The 18,445-nt window shown below is 38.6% G+C and overlaps 1 protein-coding gene across 1 annotated transcript in view; it reads left to right on the forward strand.

Annotated features, from left to right (window-relative positions):
* The window catches only part of DGKH (diacylglycerol kinase eta), a 162,400-nt gene extending 145,462 nt beyond the window's left edge, over nt 1-16,938 (forward strand). The window contains exons 25-30 of the mRNA XM_087814316.1: nt 2,438-2,543; nt 3,267-3,359; nt 8,833-8,952; nt 9,288-9,396; nt 10,798-10,928; nt 16,339-16,938. Of these exons, the coding sequence (XP_087670442.1) occupies nt 2,438-2,543; nt 3,267-3,359; nt 8,833-8,952; nt 9,288-9,396; nt 10,798-10,928; nt 16,339-16,428 (649 nt within the window). The 3' untranslated portion in view covers nt 16,429-16,938. The remainder of the gene's footprint in view (nt 1-2,437; nt 2,544-3,266; nt 3,360-8,832; nt 8,953-9,287; nt 9,397-10,797; nt 10,929-16,338) is intronic.
* Nucleotides 16,939-18,445: the final 1,507 nt, after the last annotated feature.

Genomic DNA, 18,445 nt, shown 5'->3' on the forward strand with positions numbered 1-18,445 from the left:
CTCCAATTTACAGTTTTCCCCCCCAGATTTATTGAGGTATAATTTATGTAAAAATTAAATATATTTAAGGTATACAATGTGATGATTTGATATATGTATACACTGTAAAATGGTTACCACAATCAAGGTAATAAATACATTATGGAAAACAGTATGGAGGTTCCTCAAAAACTTAAACTAGGACTACATCATTTTCTTAAAACCAAAATATGCTCCCTTGAAACCAAAATATACTTCCTATATTATCATCCTGTGAACCAACCAAATAACCTTATCAAAAAAAGGAAGTACAGCTTGGCCAGACTTCTTCTTGGTCAACATAGTTTGGGTCCCCATCTGTTTTTTTTTTAATTCTGCAAAAGGTGAAGTTTAGGCTCACTGGTCAGTTTTCAGATTCAATATTCAACAAATATTCTGAGCCTCTTCTGTGCAGCAGTCACCAGTTTAGTCACTGGGAATGCCAGGGTGACTGTGTTGCAATCCCTCTTCTTAAATAAGAGTAGTAGAAGGGAGAAGTGTGGCTGAAGTGTTGTCACACAGTGGGTGCTGTGGTCACACAGAGGAGGCCAGAGGCAGTGAGGGAGGCTGCCTGGAGGAAGTGATCTCTCAGCTGAGTCTGGAAGGAACAGTAAGAAAGGAGCAAGCTAAGCATGGGAGCCAGCCTGGGGAAAGACCCAGAGGCGTGTGAGCGCATGGTATCTTCAGAAATCTTGGACAGTTTGGGGTGACTGAAATGTTGGCATGGTGTAGTTGAGGGTGAGGAAAATATGGATGGAGAGCTGAGGAGGGGCCAGATCTTTATCAGGGCATTTCTGGAAGCAATGAGGAGCATTGTCTGCAGGACAGCAAAGCTGAGGCAGGGCGAACGCTGTCAGAATGGTCCTTAGGAAAGGATGGATTGAGGCAGGAGAGATGGAAAGGAGAAGAGAGATTTAAGACAGGTTAGGATCTAAAATTGATGTATGAGTGTGAGGAGGCAGATGACCCTAAGATTTCTAGTGAAAGGCTGGGTGGATTGTGTTGCCTTTGATAAAGGCATAGTATTCAGGAAGAGGAGCAGATTTTGAGGGAAAAATGGTGGGTGAGTTCCATGTTAGACTGAGAGAATTCCAATTACGTTAGAAATATATAGGAGGAGATACAGTTATCAGTTGGGAATGTTGATCTGAAGTTGATTTTCCTCTTTTTCTTTCTTTGAAAAGAAAATTACCCATCTCTATTCTGGTAAATAACCTGTTCTTCGTGTTTCTCATGGTTATTGGTAAGAATGCTGAGGTGACATTTGCAGGTTCCTTTAGGCCTTGGATGTCAGTTCTGTGATTCTTAAGAATGAAACTCTTTTCCTTTCTTGAGTCAACTATGTAGGACTTGTCTCTTTTGTTCTACCTTTTCCAGATTGAAGATCATTCTCCTCGAATATGTGAGACGCAAAAGGGCTTGAATAGTCTTGCCTTTTTTTTAAAAATCTATTTTTTAAAAATATATTTTTATTGATTTCAGAGAGAGGAAGGGAGAGGGGGAGAGAGAGATAGAAACATCAATGATGAGAGAGTCATGGATCAGCTGCCTCCTGCACACCCCCTGCTGGGGATCAAGCCCCCAACCTGGGCATGTGCCCTGACTGGGAATCAAACCATGATCTCCTGGATTCTAGGTCGATGCTCAACTGCTGAGCCACACCGGCCTGGCTAGTCTTGCCTTCTTGCTCATCTGCAAACCTTCCATCATTTTCTAGCAGTTGGTGGAACTTTTTCTCTATTCTCTTCTTTGGCCTTAGAGTCCTCCAGGATTTTGTCTTTCTAGGACTATTCTTGAAGGTTTCAATTCCAGGGAATGGTGGCACAACAGTTTTAGAGCCAGATAGACATAGGCTCAGATCCTGGCTCTATAACTTACTAGCTTTGTATACACACTAAATCTGTCTGAGCCTCAGTGTCTTCATAAAGCAGAGAAAATTAATCACAGCTACCTTTTAAGTTGTGAATATTAAGTTAGATAATATATATAAAGCACTTAGCATATAGGTGTTCAATATGGCAATGTTCTTCCCCTAATCTGTTTTATTTGTTCCTGGTTGAAGTTTCAATGAATAAAAGATAAGTTTCTACTCTTAACATTTGGGACCCTCTTGCTTTCCAGTGATACTGCAAAATAAAGTGACTATATTTTGCTTTTTCAAATAGCACTTCAATAGATTTATCTCTGATTCTAATCTTTTTATATAAAGATTTTTGTCTTAGTGTTCTTTGTTGCAGTGGGATTTGAATTTTCTAAATCTACCCTGTGCCATTCATAATTGAACATTTTTTTAAAAAATTCCTTAATGACCTTTATTATTATTATTATTTGCTTGCTTTAATCTACCACTTTTATGCTTTGGAAAAACCAACAATGCTTAAAAAAGTTTTTGGTGCATTTGTTTTGTTTTTGCTTTCAGGATCTGTGATGCAGCGACGATCCACTGTCTTTTGGAGCAAGAACTGGCCCACGCTGTGAACGCCTGCTCCCACGCACTAAATAAAGCCAACCCTCGGTTCCCAGAGGTGAGGAGCTAATGGTAAATTCTCATTCCACAGATCTTTTGTGTGTGTCACCTATGTACTCGGAGACTAAGACGTGCCATGCCCTTTGAAAGAACATGATGTAGTGTACACGAATCTTTGCCAGGAGCTTAGGGTAAATTTGTGGCCAAATTTTCCTTTATTTTCTTCTTCCTACCATTTTTCATTCCTGCTCTTATGTTGTCTTCATGGTTTCTTTTCACTCTCCATAACTTGCCACCTTCCTTCCACTCTTCCTCCGTTCACTGCCATTCCTCCTCATGGACTCTTTTACCTTCGCCCCCGCGCCTAGGTATAGAACAAGCCTAGATACTCATTTTTTGCAGTTACGTACTAAAACTATTTTTACTTCATTTTGTTTCACTAAATTAATAAATTTAGTAGATATTTAATGTAGAAATTAAAGTTTTGTAACTTCTGTCATTTCTTTTCAATTTTTCAATGTAGAAGTTAATAGTAGAATAGATATAACTCCCTTGAAATGTGATACATTGTAAAGGCTTATAGTTGGTGCATACAAGAATGAGAAGAGTAATTATGCTAATAAACATGACTGAAACTGTGCAGTCATAATAGAATTTTGGTAGATTTTTAAAAATATTTGTGATGTGAATTTAAATTGGAAGAATGAAATTGAAAGTATTTGCTGATGATTGAATTCCAATTTAATACAGAATTACTTGTCTTTGATTTTTTTTCCCCTAGAGTCTTACGAGAGACACTGCCACTGAAATAGCCATCAATGTGAAGGCACTGTATAATGAAACAGAATCGTTACTGGTTGGCAGAGTTCCTTTGGTAAGGAAAAGAAGCGGTTGATCACATAAGAATGATGATACATGTATGGGTCTTACTTACCTTCATTAGGGAGCATGCATTTATCAGACTCTAATGCAAAAGCAGCCTTCTGGTCTCCATCCTTAGAGCTTCCTTTTTACCTAGCTTTTGCCTTCAAGAAAATATATGACTAAACCTGGAAGTTATGATTTAGTCTAACAAAAGATTTCCCCTTACATGTTTTCATGTAATCCTGCTCTTCTGGGTCAGTTTTGAGAGACTCTAGCTTTATAAAGTGAGAAGACATTCCTGAGTCATCATTAACTCATTATAGCAGAAAAGTGGAGGAAATAATAGATTTGTTCTCAAAATTAACATTAAAATATGATTGGTATAGTTTTCTAGATTTGCTTAAAAGACGACACTTTCTAGAGTCAATGTTTAAAGAACTAAATTTCGAGAACTAGGCCATATTCCTAGATTAACTCAAATTGGTGCTGGACATCAGGTTAGGCCAGCTCTGAATCTGGCCATAGTCCACGGACCTCCAGCATAAGTACTACAAAACCATAGATGTCCTCTTTGGTTTGCCCAGAATCCTTGCCTTGTCAGCCTTTTTCCCTCACCAGTTTCAAATGTTCTAGCTGTTAGCATGTTGGGTCTTTTCGCCACCTAGTGTTCATTTGTGGGTCATTCACACATGCTGTTGTAACTGTAAAAAGCCTAATTTTTCTTCCTTGTAACAATTCGGTTTAATTGATAGCTGATGATCTTAAAACGTTTCTCTTGACTGTAATTTTATCTCTTGCTTTGGAAAATATACACTTAAATAAAAGTGATATTACAAGTCATAGTGTCTAGCACAGTGGGAAAATGGGAGGTGTCTCATAGCTTAGCTAACTAATAAGTGACTGTAGTTGGAATTTCTGTTTGATTGGATCCAGAAGAGTGCCACCCTCAGAGCATCCTTTACTCTGAGAAGAGAAGCTAAAAGGCTGCATGAAGTCCACTGCTCTCACCTACCCCCAGGGGAAACTGAAATACAGCTTCCTCAAGGCAGGAGGTGGTTGCTTCTGCTATGGCCATGAAGAAGAACTTTTAGGAAGACATATTGGTTATATCTTTTGATGAAACCAATGGGAATCTTTTTGGCTATTCTTATTGTTTCTGTTATTAATCAGAATCTTCTTGCTGCTCTTCTGAAATTAGTCCTATAGGAAATCCAGTGAGCTGTGACTTTGGTCCCAATTTTTGGATGGAGGACATGTATTTTTTGTGTTATTGGAAGTACATTTAATATAATTTCTGATTGACAAGAACTAGAAGCATAACTTATTTTGTATTTTAGTTCTCTACACCAAAAGTATCCATTGAGTATTATTTAGTTAATATTTATAATTATATTATTTTAATGTAGAAGTACTCCCCTTACTTTCAATTCTTCTGTCATTGTCAAAAATGGATGTTTGGTTTAAAATGTATACCATTAAATTTTATCATATTTACTTTAGACAGTATTGATATCACAATAGTTAAGCATATTTTAGAGCACCTAAGGTTTACTCTTTATTTTGATTCTTTATTTTGATTCTAGAATGAATATGTAGTCACCATTTTATCAAATTTTTAAGAGATATATTCTTAGGCTAAAAGGAAAGTGGAAATTCTTATATGACAGGCTGGAGAATCTCCATATTTTTTTTATTTCTTTTATTTTTTGAGAGCGAGATCAATTTTTTTGTTCCACTTGTTTATGACTTCATTGCTTGATTCTTGTATATGCCCTGACCTGGAATTGAACCCAAAACCTTGGTGTATTGGGACAGTGCCCTAACCAATTGAATACCCAGCCAGAACCCTTCATGTTTTTATTAACTACTAGAGATGGTAGACCTTAAATAACAGAGGGGGAAAAATAATGTCCCTAATAAGTAACAGAAACATTCTTTCTGAACTTTCAGTTTAAAATTCTGTGAACCTATATGTAGTACTGTACAATTTTAAAGTAGTTTATACAAGTATATATATAGCTAGAAGAGACCTTAGAAATAATCTAGTAATATTCTACTGTTTATTGAGGAGGAAACTAAGACTCCTGAAATCAGTTAACCTTCCCTTGGTTGCAAAGTTAGTAACAAGTCCAGAAGTAGAAATCAGTTACCTCTCTTTCAGTTTTGCACACAACAGGGTTTATTTTCACCTTTATTCATTTATTGAATTTATAAGAGCTTTCTAACAACTGCTTCAAATGGGTGGGTAATAGGTGGCCAGTTAAATTCTTTTTGAAGTTTCCAAACCCTCTTCCAGATTACAGGCAATTTAGCTTTTTGCTTTGCCCTGATTTTTACAACAGCTTTTCATCACAAATTTTTCTGAGCTTTGTGGTTTTTTCTTTTCTTTAAACTTATTATTCTCCAAGAGATTTTTGTGCCAAGTAGTTCTTTTTATATGATGTATTTTTGACCAATTTAAAAAACATTATTGCCCAGCTGGTTGTGGCTCAGCGGTTGAGCGTCGACCTAGGATCCAGGAGATCGGGGTTCGATTCCCGGTCATGGCACATGTCCAGGTTGCGGGCTCAATCCCCAGTCAGAGCGTGCAGGAGGCAGCCAATCAATGACTCTCTCATCACTGATGTTTCTCTCTCTCTTCCTCTCCTTTACTCTCTCTGAAATCAATAAAGATATTAAAATAAATAAATAAATGAAAATTTAAAAAACATATTATTGTTTGTCCATATATAGTTCCCTATGTAGATCAGAAGGATTTTTGCCACAAATAAGTAATGAGATTACTCACTAGAGCAAAAGTCGCACTAGCTACTTACGGGAAGTAAGGATAAGTCTAATCAGGTTTTTTTTAGTGAACCCCAATAAGATAATTTGTTCTTTTCTAATATTCCTTTATATTAAAAACAACTACAACAATAACAACCACCTGGCCTCACCTAATAAGTGATGAGGATGTTCATTATTTTTTATTTTTTTATTTTTTTAATTTATCTTTATTGTTGAGAATATTGCAGGTGTCCCATTTTTCCCCCCAATTGACCCCTTCCACTTCACTCCCACCCCCTCCCCAGGCCTTCCCCCCGTTATTGACTGTGTCCATGGGTTATGCATATATGCATATAACTTTTTGGTTAATCTCTTCCCACTCTCCACCCCCCTTCCCTCTTTCCTCTGAAATATGATCATCAGTTGCCTGTGTCAATGTCTCTGGATCTATTTAGTTTGTCAGATTCTTTTGTTCATTAGCTGCTTCTTAAAGAAGACCCTTCAACTTTTCCTGTAGTGCTGGTCTGGTGGTGATGAACTCCTTTAGCTTTTTCTTATCTGAGAAGCTGTTTATCTGACCTTCAATTCTAAATGATAGCTTTGCTGGGTAGAGCAATCTTGGTTGTAGTTCCATGTTTTTCATCACTTTGAAGATTTCTTGCCATTCCCTTCTGGCCTGCAAGGTTTCTATTGAGAAATCAGCTGACAGTTGTATGGGTGCTCCCTCCTAGGTAACTAACTGCTTTTCTCTTGCTGCTTTTAAAATTCTCTCTTTGTCTTTAACCTTTGGCATTTTAATGATGATGTGTCTTGCTGTGGGCCTCTTTGGGTTCCTCTTGTTTGGTACCCTCTGTGTTTCCTGGACTTGTAAGTCTATTTCTTTCCCCAGGTAGGGGAAGTTTTCTGTCATTACTTTTTCAAATAGGTTTTCAATTTCTTGGTCTGTTTCTTCCCCTTCTGGCACCCCAATAATACAAATGTTGAGCCACTTGAAGTTGTCCCAGAGGCTCCTTACACTATCTTCATATTTCTGGATTCTTTTTTCTTTTTGCTCTCCTGGTTGGGTGTTTTCTGTTTCCTCATGTTCCAAATTGCTCATTTGATTCTCAGTGTCTTTTACTCTACTGTTGATTCCATGTAAATTATTCTTCATTTCAGTTTGTGTAGCCTTCATTTCAAATTGATACTTTATTATGTTATCAATTTTCTCAGTTATTTCCCAAATAGTATGCTTAAACAACCTTATAAACAAAATTCTGAACTCTGTATCTGTTAGCTGGCTTGGATCTAAATCATTTAGTTCCTCTTCTAGAGATTTCTTCTGTTCTTTCCTTTGTGACATGTTTCTTTGCCTCCACATTTTGGCTGCTTCCAGGTGTTTGTTTCTATGTATTAGGAATAGCTGCTATGTCTCCTAGAATTTGTAGAGTGGCTTTGTGTAGTAGGTGTCCCATAGGATCCAGCAGCTCAGCCTCCCCAGTCACCTGAGCTGGGCCTTCTTGGTGCTCCCCTGTGTGGGCTGTGTGCACTGTCATGTTGTAGTTGAGCCTTGGTTGCTGTTGGTGTCACTGGGAGGAATTCCCCCCCAGGCCAATCAGCTGTGAGGACCAGCTACAACTACAACCAAAGAGCTGCTGTGCTGGAGACCCCCTATGGAGCAGGATTTACTTCAGTGGGGCTTTGGTGTTCACCAAGTGCGCCCCTTGAGTGTGTCATTTGTGGATGTGGTAGGGTTGTAATCCAGTGTGGTCGAGTCTGACCACCAGGTGCACTGTCTCTGGGGCCTCCTGGGAGGTGCAAAGTCAACCTCTGCCTGTGCCCTGCCCAGGGCCACCCAGCATGAGCTACACAGCAAACCATAGATGGCTGCTACTTGTGCTGGGCTTGGAGGTGTCCAGGAGAGGCCATGCTATGAGCCAATGCAGGCTGCCGCTAGTGCCAGGCCTGGGGCCACTTACCAAGCCATATGGGGCTTGCTGCTGCTGCTTGAGAGAGTTTAGGAAAGTTCTAAGCATGAGTCTCCAGAGGCCACTTGCACAGAAAAGCCCCTGGAAATGGCCTAGATGAGCCTGCAGGTGGGGAGGGGCGGGGCCTCCGGGAATCACGGGGCAGGGGCAAAGGTGTGAGTCAGGTGCTGGAGACTCAAATGTGGAGCCTGCCTGCTGGCTCTGTGCGGGGAGGACTCGCCAAAGGAGCTCGTCTGAGTGAGTCCGTGAGCGGGCCCTTTAAGAGGAAAGCCTGGGACTCCCGCAGCCTCCGGGACGCTCAGCTACAGTCCCCGCTGGTTTCACAGCCCGGAGTTGTGGGGACGTCTCTTCCTGGCCCTGGAGCCCTGGGCTGGGGGCCTGCTGCGGGGCTGGGACCCCTCACTCCTCCGGGAAATCTCTGCTGCCGAGATGTTCCTCCTGGGTCTCGGCCGGCCGTGTTTCCATGATTCAGCCCTGATCCACCCGCGTCTCCTCCCCTCCTACCGTCTTGGTGCTCCTTCAGGTCCCTGGTTGTGGGGCTTCTGTTCAGCCAGATCTCAGGAGGCTCTGAGTGATGGTGGTTCTGAATTTTAGTTGTAATTTTGATGTGGTTGCGGGAGGCGGCGGGTGCAGCTGTTACCTACGCTGCCATCTTGATAAGGATGTTCATTATTAAATTAAACAGCTTACTCTCGGTGAGGTTGGGCACTGAGCCTGTTTTGTGTTTTTTTTTAATCTGCTGGTGACTAGCAGCTGGAGTCGCCGCACGAGGAGCGGGTTTCCAGCGCCTTGCACTCTGTGGAGGTGGAGCTGCAGAAGCTGAGGGAGATCCCTTGGCTGTACTACATCCTTCACCCAAACGAGGACGAGGTATGTAAAGTGCAGCCTGTTTAGAGATGCAGGCTTGAGGATGCCAGAATGTGAACTCATCTTTTGTAAAAGAGATATTCAGGAGAAAATGAATTTTGAACATTACTTTCAAATGTACTGTTGATGAACAAACGAGAAAAGGCTTTTTTATGTGAACCAAGGTAATGCGGGAACCAGTACGTTTTCAGTAGGATATGACTTCGTGAACGTTTTTTAAGATGTTACCGCTTCAACAGTGCTTTGTGTGTGTGACCTGGCCCTGCGCTCTCGCTAACATTAGAGAAGGTTCTCTTCTACTGTCCTGAGAAAATTCTTTTCTTGCTCCTCTCGAGCAGGAGCCTCCTATGGATTGCACCAAGAGGAACAGCAGAAGCACAGTATTTCGTATAGTGCCGAAATTCAAAAAGGAAAAGGGTCAGAAGCAGAAGACAAGTTCGCAGCCTGGTAGGTGGCCCACCAGAGGATAACATTATGGGAAAGTAGCTTATTAAACTGATACCAATGAGGCAATGAAAAGTTCTAGATAGTGGCAGTCATTGTTCAACATCATGAATGTAATAAATGCCACTATAAAATGCTTAAAATGGTGAGTTTAATTTAATGTTCATTTTACCATAGTAAAGAATTATATTGCACCTAAAATATGTCCAAATATCAGTAGGAATCAGTAGTTATGAAACACACAAGAAGACTAGGTGGCTGCTGATCTGCCTCCACTTAGTTTGGTGGCTGTCAGTGCGTCTGTGCAGATGGTTCTCTGTCTTGCTCAATTGCAACTCAAGGCATCGGCGTCTAACTTGTTTCTCTTCTTCAAAGTTCAAAATCGCGATCATTTCGATAAATGGAATATAGAAACTTTCATATATTCCTTCAGCTTGCCAAATACATTTTCTACCTAAAGTTCTGTATTTTCTTTCTCCTGTTTTAAGAATTTAGTACACCATTTCAGCCCCTCAGTAATGGCGTCTACTATGACATTTGTGTCCCCAAGCAAAGGCTAAATTCTCTCCTCCAAGTTGTCTTTCTAGTTCCGTTCCCACCTTTCCCTGGAGCTTCACTTTAACCCTGTATTAGGGCTAAAGCACCTTCAAGTTCTGTGCATCTGATGGTAGTTGCCTTTCACAATCAAATCAGTTTCTAACTTTTCTGTGTCAGCTATCACTTTTTCAAAAGTGATTTTTGACGATCAGAGAGCAGCTGTTGAAGGGCATTTTAAAACCAAATATGGCAAATAAGTAGGCTTTTTAAAATTAATCAGTGTTAAATAAAATGTTTAAAAGAATGAAAAGTAACAATCCAATTAATCTTAGAGAGTAGTGGTGACCGTTTTTAGATGATGTTAAATCAGTTTAATAGGACATTTATTTTTATAATTAATAATAAGAGAATTAATAAAGGCAACACTTAAAGTCAGCAAGACCTGAAGCAGAAGTTTGCGTAAAATTGAGTACCCTATGTTAGATTTTAAATTTTAATTAGCATTTTTAGCTAATTAAACTATAACCAGTTTCATATATGGTCTTAAGGAAACCATCAGAACTTATTTAGACCTTGTACTGATCCTAATGAGAAGTACATCTTTTCTACATACAGTGTAGTTTAGGTGGCTTTAAGGAGGAAATTGAGCTAACTCTAAGAGCACAGGTGCACTGCAGTGAATGTCTTTGTGATCCTTGTGTTGACCTGCATGGGAAAAATGGAATTGTAGTTTTGTTGAAACACCTTTAACCTTTCCCTTTGCTAGCACTGCTGCTATACTCTGTTTGCATCTTCTTTGGCCAACCTTTGCTTTGTAATGCATTGAGCATGTAGAAATTAAGGGGGTTTTGCTCTTAACTTTGGTAGTTCAGAAATGGGGCACAGAGGAAGTTGCTGCTTGGCTGGATCTGATCAATTTGGGAGAGTACAAAGAAATCTTCATCCGTCATGACATCAGAGGGGCTGAACTTTTGCATCTGGAAAGGCAAGATCTTAAGGTATTTCCTTTGTGCTACTCTTTGCTCTTGAAATTTTTTCTTGCAAAACAGTCCTTTCTCCTGTGCCTCTTCTGTTACATGCTTATAGCTTGGCTTATGTTACGCGAACATGCAGTAATTTAATATGCATTGTCCTCTGGTCTGAATTCCTTGTATGCTTTTAAAACAAGAATGTCAGCAATATTTTCCTGTCAAAATCATTCTCTGGCTATTACAGCTAAAGCTTAGCATGACTTAGTAATTTTTCTCTGCATTCATTGGTATGGCTATCCCTATGCGCTAATATTTTTAAATGGATGATTCTACTGCATTAGCATGAAAGGTGAAAATTGTTTCTGAAAATGCTTAAAAAATCTAATAAGGCTAACAACTAAAAATTAACTCAAAATACCAATAACAAAGCCTTTCTAACATATGGAACTAGATGAGACCTATAGCAGTCCTATGATTTTGTTGCATTTCTAAATTAACCTTTCAGATAGATGTCAAGTAGACCAATAAATTCAAGTTCCTTTCCATGACTTATTGTTAAAATTGTATTATTCCCAAAAATAAATTTATTATTTTCTTTAGTAAAGGAAGTAAAAATTATGCCCTCCTTTTGCTAGAAAACAGCTCAAAGCCTTTTTGTCACTTATGATGAAAGAAAGTCATTAATTCACTGTCTGCAGCAATTCTCTTTCATTCTTTCCATGGAGACTCAACAGTGGAAATGGCCAAAGTGCCTCTACAGTCCCAGTTAGGAGTAGGATTTGTCATGTTGTATTTGCTTACCACATGCCACCGTTTTAAAATTCCAAGGTGCTTAATAAGCAAGTGACAAAGCCTTCAATATTTGTTGGAGTGATCCCTTTCCTGTAGACCAAGTTCAGTGGTCTACCGTGAGAGTTCCTAACAAATTCATGAGCTGTCTGTGTCTTTATATTATGTTAGCAGGCGTTTTTGAACAGATAGGGGTAATGTAAAAATGTTTAAAATGCAGAGTCCCACAGTTTTAGCACATCAAAAGCGCTAAACATGTATACCTAAACATGTTTAGCCCAGAATAATAATAAAATAATAGCTTAATTAATTACCTTAGTTGAGAGTCCCAAATCTAGAACACAGAAAAGATACAGTGTTAGACTTCATAAAGTAAAGGTTGACTTCAAAACTGGAAATGAATGCACACAAAAAATAAATGTGAAGGATCATCATTCCCAACATATTTATGTAGCGTCTGATATCCTCAGCAGGCAGCAGTGTTTTTTGAGTAGCTACTGATGAATGTAATGCCAGCTTCCCTGGGTGTGTCTGCCCTCCAGAAGCTTGCATCTCATTTGCCATGAATAAGTATACATTCAAGGAAAAGGCTGTGTGTGTGTGCGTGTGTGCGTGCATGCGCGCTGTATGTGTACAAACACATATAAACATGCAGGCACACACACAGTGAGTGAAGCAGATATTTGCAGAATGAAAAAAACAGCATATACATATACTTAGTCAAAGTTAGAGTGGAGGACCTGGCTGGGAAAAAAGGGTAAGAGTAAAAGGTAGATGGGAAGGAATTCTCTTAGTAAACTTTCTCTTCAGCCCCATGGGACTTTTTGTTTTGTTTTGTTTTTATTTTTAATACAAATAACATTCTTTCTTAAAATGTTCCTTTTAGAAATTTGCATTGATAGCCCTTTTAATTCTTTTGGCTCTAAAACAGGGCATGGGGAAATGGGAAAAGAGAAATAATTTTACAGGAAGAGCCTTCTGTAGAACAAAACCGTGAAGGTAGAGAGTGAGTTGCCCTGGATCTCTGTGGTTGTAGCTGCCAGGAAGAGCAGACACCTCAGAATCACGTGTCTAACTGTGGAGAATGACCTACACTGCCCATGAATATATTACACACTGTCTATGAATATATAGTATCAGTGGTTCACAAGTTTGTATTTCCAACCCTGACCTCATTTGTGAACCTTAGGATTATGTCACCAATTCTGCTTGATACTTGGCTATCACGCAGGGATGTCAGTGTTCACATGTCCCAAACCAAACTTTTGCTCTCTTACCCCACTCCCATTCTGCTCCTTCTCCAGTGCTCTGCGTCTTAGTAATGGCCCCTCTCGCTCCAGCTGCTTGAGCCAGAGAACCCGGAGGTCTTACACGCCCTTCCTCCTCCTTCCCCTTTCCCCCAGCTCACGAAGCCCTTCGCAGAGCCAGGTTGCTTTCTCCTGTCCGCACCCTGCTCCACGGCACTGTGACCTCTTCCTGTGTGAGTTGGTGGCTTCCTGACTGGCCCTTCCACTCCTGCCCTTGCTCTCTCCAGTGCACTATCCACATTGCCATCAGCGTGATAATTTTAACATCAGGCTTATCACTTTTCTGCTTAAAGTCTTTCAGTGGCTTCTCATTTCTGTTAGAATAGAGACTCACATCTTTGTCAGGCCAAGGGTTCTGCCCATTTATTCAACCTGCTGTGTAATCACTGGCCCCTTGCTGGCCTATACCTTATCTACCCTGGCCTTATTTCATTTGCTTAAAAATAATAAACTCGCCTGGTCGGCATGGTTCAGCGGTTGAGCACCAACCTATGATCCAGGAGATCACAGTTTGATTCCCCGTCAGGGCACATGCCTGGGTTGCAGGCTCGATCCCCACCAGGGGGCGTGCAGGGGGCAGCCGATCATTGACTCTCGTCATTGATGTTTCTGCCTCTCTCTCCCCCTTCCTGTCTCTGAAATCAATAAAAATATGTATTAAAATAATAATAAACTCTCACCTCAGGAGTGTACCCTCAGATGGTATGCTTCTCCCCCTTCTGCTCACCTGGCTATGTCCTGCTCAGATCTTGGTTCAGGTGTTACTCCCTTATCACCAAAACAACTAGAGACAGTGATGTGACAGTCTAAAGGTGGCAGAGGGAGAACATTTCGAATGCGCTTTAACAAGTAAACGGATTGCATTATTTTTGTCTCAAAAGACAGTAGGGAAACCTGAAGGACACCAAGGAAAATAATGATAAAGACACAATGGTTTTTGGTTGTTGTTTTCATTTGGAAAATTGTGTGTGTGTGTCGCTAGAAGGATAACTGAATATGTATAAAGAATGCTTCTGCAAAATTAGGCCTGTTCATTCAAAGAAAGCAAAAGCCAAAATAAAGAATATGAAAAAAATTTAAGAAACATATAACTAATATCAGGGCATAACTTTATCACAGCCTAACTCCTAGAAGACATGCAGTTCTGAACTCAAAGAGAATGTAGCTAAGGAATTAGTACAGCTCTATGGAAAACACTCATGATACTACAGTAGTAATTTTGAATAGAGTCTGGCCCTCCCAAAGTTTTTATTTTTGAGAATACAGTGTGCATATGGCCTAAAATAAAATACTTGGTGCTAAACATATGTATTTCTCAAAATGTAAATTTTTAATTTTTTCTTATAGTTTACATTATTTTGTATTAGTTTTAGTTGTACAGCGTGGTGGTCAGACAATCATACACTTTACAAAATGCACCCATTGATATTTTCAGTACCCACGTGGCATTTTACAGTTATTACAGTATTATTGACTAGATTCCCTATGCTGTACTTCACATCGCTGGGACTATTTTGTAACTACTAATTTGCACGTCTTAATCCCCTCACCTTTTTCACCCATCTCTTCAGCCCCCCCTTCCATCTGGCAACCATAAGTCTGTACTTGGCATCTATGAGTCTGTTTCAATTTGTTTGTTCATTAACTTGTTCTTTAGATTCCACATATAAGTGAAATCATAGGGTATTTGTCTTGCTCTATCTGACTTACTTCACTGGGCATAATACCCTCTAGGTCCATCTATACTTTTGCAAATGGTAAGATTTCATTCTTTTTATGGTTGAATAATATTCCATTATATATGTATACCACAGCTTTTTTACCCACTAGTCTATTAATGGGCACTTGGGTTGCCTTCCCGGATAACTATGTTATCACAGAGTACAAAGACTATTTAACATTCCACTCGAATCAAAGAATCCGAATACAACTGTAAATGCATTTACATTTCAAATTAAGGAAGCAGGCACTGGTATTGAATCTTCCTCTAGGATTTGGCCTTTTGTTATTTTAGCATACTCAGGAAATGTATAGTTGCCTTAAGACTGATTGTGAATGACTTGGTGTAATATGAGAAAATATTTTTCAGGGTCAGTTAAATATTGTAAAAAATTTACCCTGAAATTATCTCAAGCTTGAAAAGAGCACTGGCTATGGAAAGAGTGTTTTCCAGAAGGATTCAGAGTCTTCAGTAGCACTTCTGCTACAGAATTCAGATTGCTGATAAAGTATGTGGGAGAGAGACAACTGCATGTGTATGTGTACATAAAACAGTTTGATTTACTTCATTTACAAGTTTAAAAGTAAATAATGCTTTTAGTCTGCAAAACAGAGTGGATATCTGAAATTTTTATCTTCTCAGAAAAATAACCGTATGGTACCTTATAATTCTATTTTCTAGGCTGCTTTGGAAGTCATAGTTCTACTAATTTTCAAATGTTTTAAACTCTGTTTTGTAAAATTAAGTTATTTCACTTCACATATTATGCCCCTTACACCTAAAGAAGGATCTCATGTTTGGAGGCCATGACCCTTTCATTTAGTCTTTCAGGTAGTGAATCTTATGGCTCTCTTGGGTGGGTTTCATTCATTCTGCAACAGGTATTTATTTGCCAAGTGCCTGCTCTGTGCTGCACACTCTGCGGTCTTCATCCATGTCTGAAAGTTCACTATTGAATTCTTGGTTCTTTATAGAAAATAGTTCTTTAAGAAATAAGGAGTTCTGAGGGAAAGGAGCCAAAGGAAGTTGAGGAAAAGCAGCAACCCACAGATACCTATGTTTAAGAAATTTTTTACACTTACACGTTTTACAAACTGTAAAGAATATTTAAATATTCCTCTGAAATCAAAGACCATGAATGCAACTGCAGATGTATTTGCGTTCCAAATGAGGCAATGGGCACTGGTGTCTTCCTTTAGGGTTAGGCCTCACTTTTAAGTTTATGTTATCAAGGAGGTGTGTAGTTGCCTTCAGACTAATTGTGGATGCCCAGGTGTCATACCTGGCTTTTCTCAGAGATCCCCAAAGGACCTGTGTTCCTTAAAAAAAGGAGAACGAAGAGAAACTAATTTAGACCCTTGAAGAACTGCCATTGCTTCTCACTTATGAGAATGTTACATTTAAGAATCTGTGTAGGATGTGATTATTTTACTTGTTGGTAATTTTTCAATGTGAGGTTATTTTTGTTTTGTAAATGTATTTTCTAGCTTTCACTTCCTAAATCATTGAATATAAACTGAAATAAATGAAGTGAATGCTAATTATAAATTAAATATTTAATCCCCATTTCTCTCGTCAATAAATTTCTTTCTTTTCTTTCTTTCTACCTTTTTTCTTTTAGGATCTGGGGATATCGAAAGTGGGTCATGTGAAGCGAATTCTCCAGGGAATTAAAGAGCTTGGAAGGAGTACTCCTCAGTCTGAGGTGTAATTCTATTGGTGCTATTCCTTGGAAGGGAGGGAAGTAATTGCTACTAAATACAAAGTTCTTGGAAGCAATGGACTGTTCTTGTAGTTTCTGCCCAGATAAGTAAGCACCATTGAAGCACCTCTTTGGCTTGATATTTTGCCATTGGCAAAAATTTTTATTTGAGGTATTAGAAAATATTTTTGTGCCAAAATATACATTCATTCCACAAAGCCATTTTCTTATTGTGCAAAACTGACATGTTCAAATTTGCTCACACTAGTAAAAAAGTAGGAAGAATCTGAGACAATTACATTGTTGAAAAATGAAATTGCAGATGTTTGCTTTCCTTCGACCTGGTCAGGTGGAATGTTCTAACTGCAACCGCATAGCAGTATGTGGCTAAAACTTCTTAGGTCTGATTATCGGAGGCATTGGCTTCTTCCTTAAAATCATTGGTTAGGGGACTCAGATATATTAAGGTATGTTTTGAATGTTAGATTGGTATCACCTCAGACTCCTAGTGCTCTGTGGTTAAAGAATGTGGTTAAAATCCCTCAAATACTATGAATGAATGCAAATCTTAATGCACGATGTTGCTGCCTGAATTGTCTCTTTCTTGCATGTCACATCTAATATTGTAACACTCAGTGTTAATGTCAGTTTAATGGAATTAATTTATTACCAACTACCTTTTTGTTAGCTAAGGCACTTTTCTGTTTTTTGATGTGGACTTTGCATAAATATTCTGTATCTAAGAATTTGTGAATATGTGTCTGTGCCATAGTCAACAAATGATATACATCTTACGCAAGCCAATTTTATGTCAACCTATCATAAACAGTAGGTATATGCACAGTAAGAAAATTCTCTGGATATTTTCATAAAATTACATGTTCTATTGCCTAACAACACTATGCTTTCCAAACCCAAATTTCCACATTTATTCTTATTTTTCCATTTCAATTTAATAATTATTTAATGCTGTGTGTTGCATTTATAATATAGTAGACTGTTGACATCCAGGAATTTCTTCAGTGTCTCAACTGGGACTTGTATACTGGTCGGTCACCCAGACTCATGCACTAGCTAAAGTGATTCCTGACGTGAACTTCCTCCCAGCAAGAGAAATTTAAACTTTTTAAAAGGCCTTTACATTATTATTATTATTATCTCATGTGATTCTTATATCTTATCAGGTAGATATTATTTTCCTTTTTCTAAACCACTATAGTGTAGCTCATTAGGAGTCAACATTACAATTATCAAATCTTTGAAAACCAAAGGCATTCATATCAAAAAGTCACAAAAATACCTTTAAATAAGCTTTTTTTAGATATATGCCAAAAGTTAATTATAATATTTAAAAATCTTGTATATATAAGAAGTAAGCAGGGTACTGTACTGACCCAGTGAATACAATTTTCATAAAGTAGCCTTCTAGGTAGGTGCTCAATAGAAATACATACACACACGTATACATATACACATATATATGTATATACACACTTATAATTGCAAAATATACTCTCATTGATATTTTCTAGACAACTATTTGCTGAATACTTAAAGAGAAATATTGATGGGAAAGCATTAAAATATTGTCAGACATATTTAATTATATCAAAGGAGTTTAAATATTTGGCACTTTATTCTTATTTATAACTTTAGTATTTAACTACTAGTAAAAATTACAAAATTTGGATATATTAAAAATAAATGAACCCTGATGGGTTCCTGACCAAGTTGTCTGACTATATGTTTTACCTAAGTTGTGAATAAATGGAAATTTTTCAAAGAGAATTATATGAAGTCACTTAATAGGGTAAAGCCTATTTGCTTAAAATTTTAATGTTATCCACACCTAAGGAATCACAGGTCTTCTCTCGCAGTCCCCTTTGTAGTTCCCCAGCCTGCACGGTGTCCCGCTCTTCCAGGCACTTCCCTGTGAAATCAAACAGGAGATGCCAGATTCTCAGAACTCTGCTGAGATCACAGATTCTTGTCCAGCTCCACCAAAAAAGGAAACATAGGCTCAGGC

The sequence above is a fragment of the Miniopterus natalensis genome, chromosome 2 (genome assembly GCF_054644295.1).
Source record: "Miniopterus natalensis isolate mMinNat1 chromosome 2, mMinNat1.hap1, whole genome shotgun sequence".
Taxonomy (NCBI): domain Eukaryota; kingdom Metazoa; phylum Chordata; class Mammalia; order Chiroptera; family Miniopteridae; genus Miniopterus; species Miniopterus natalensis.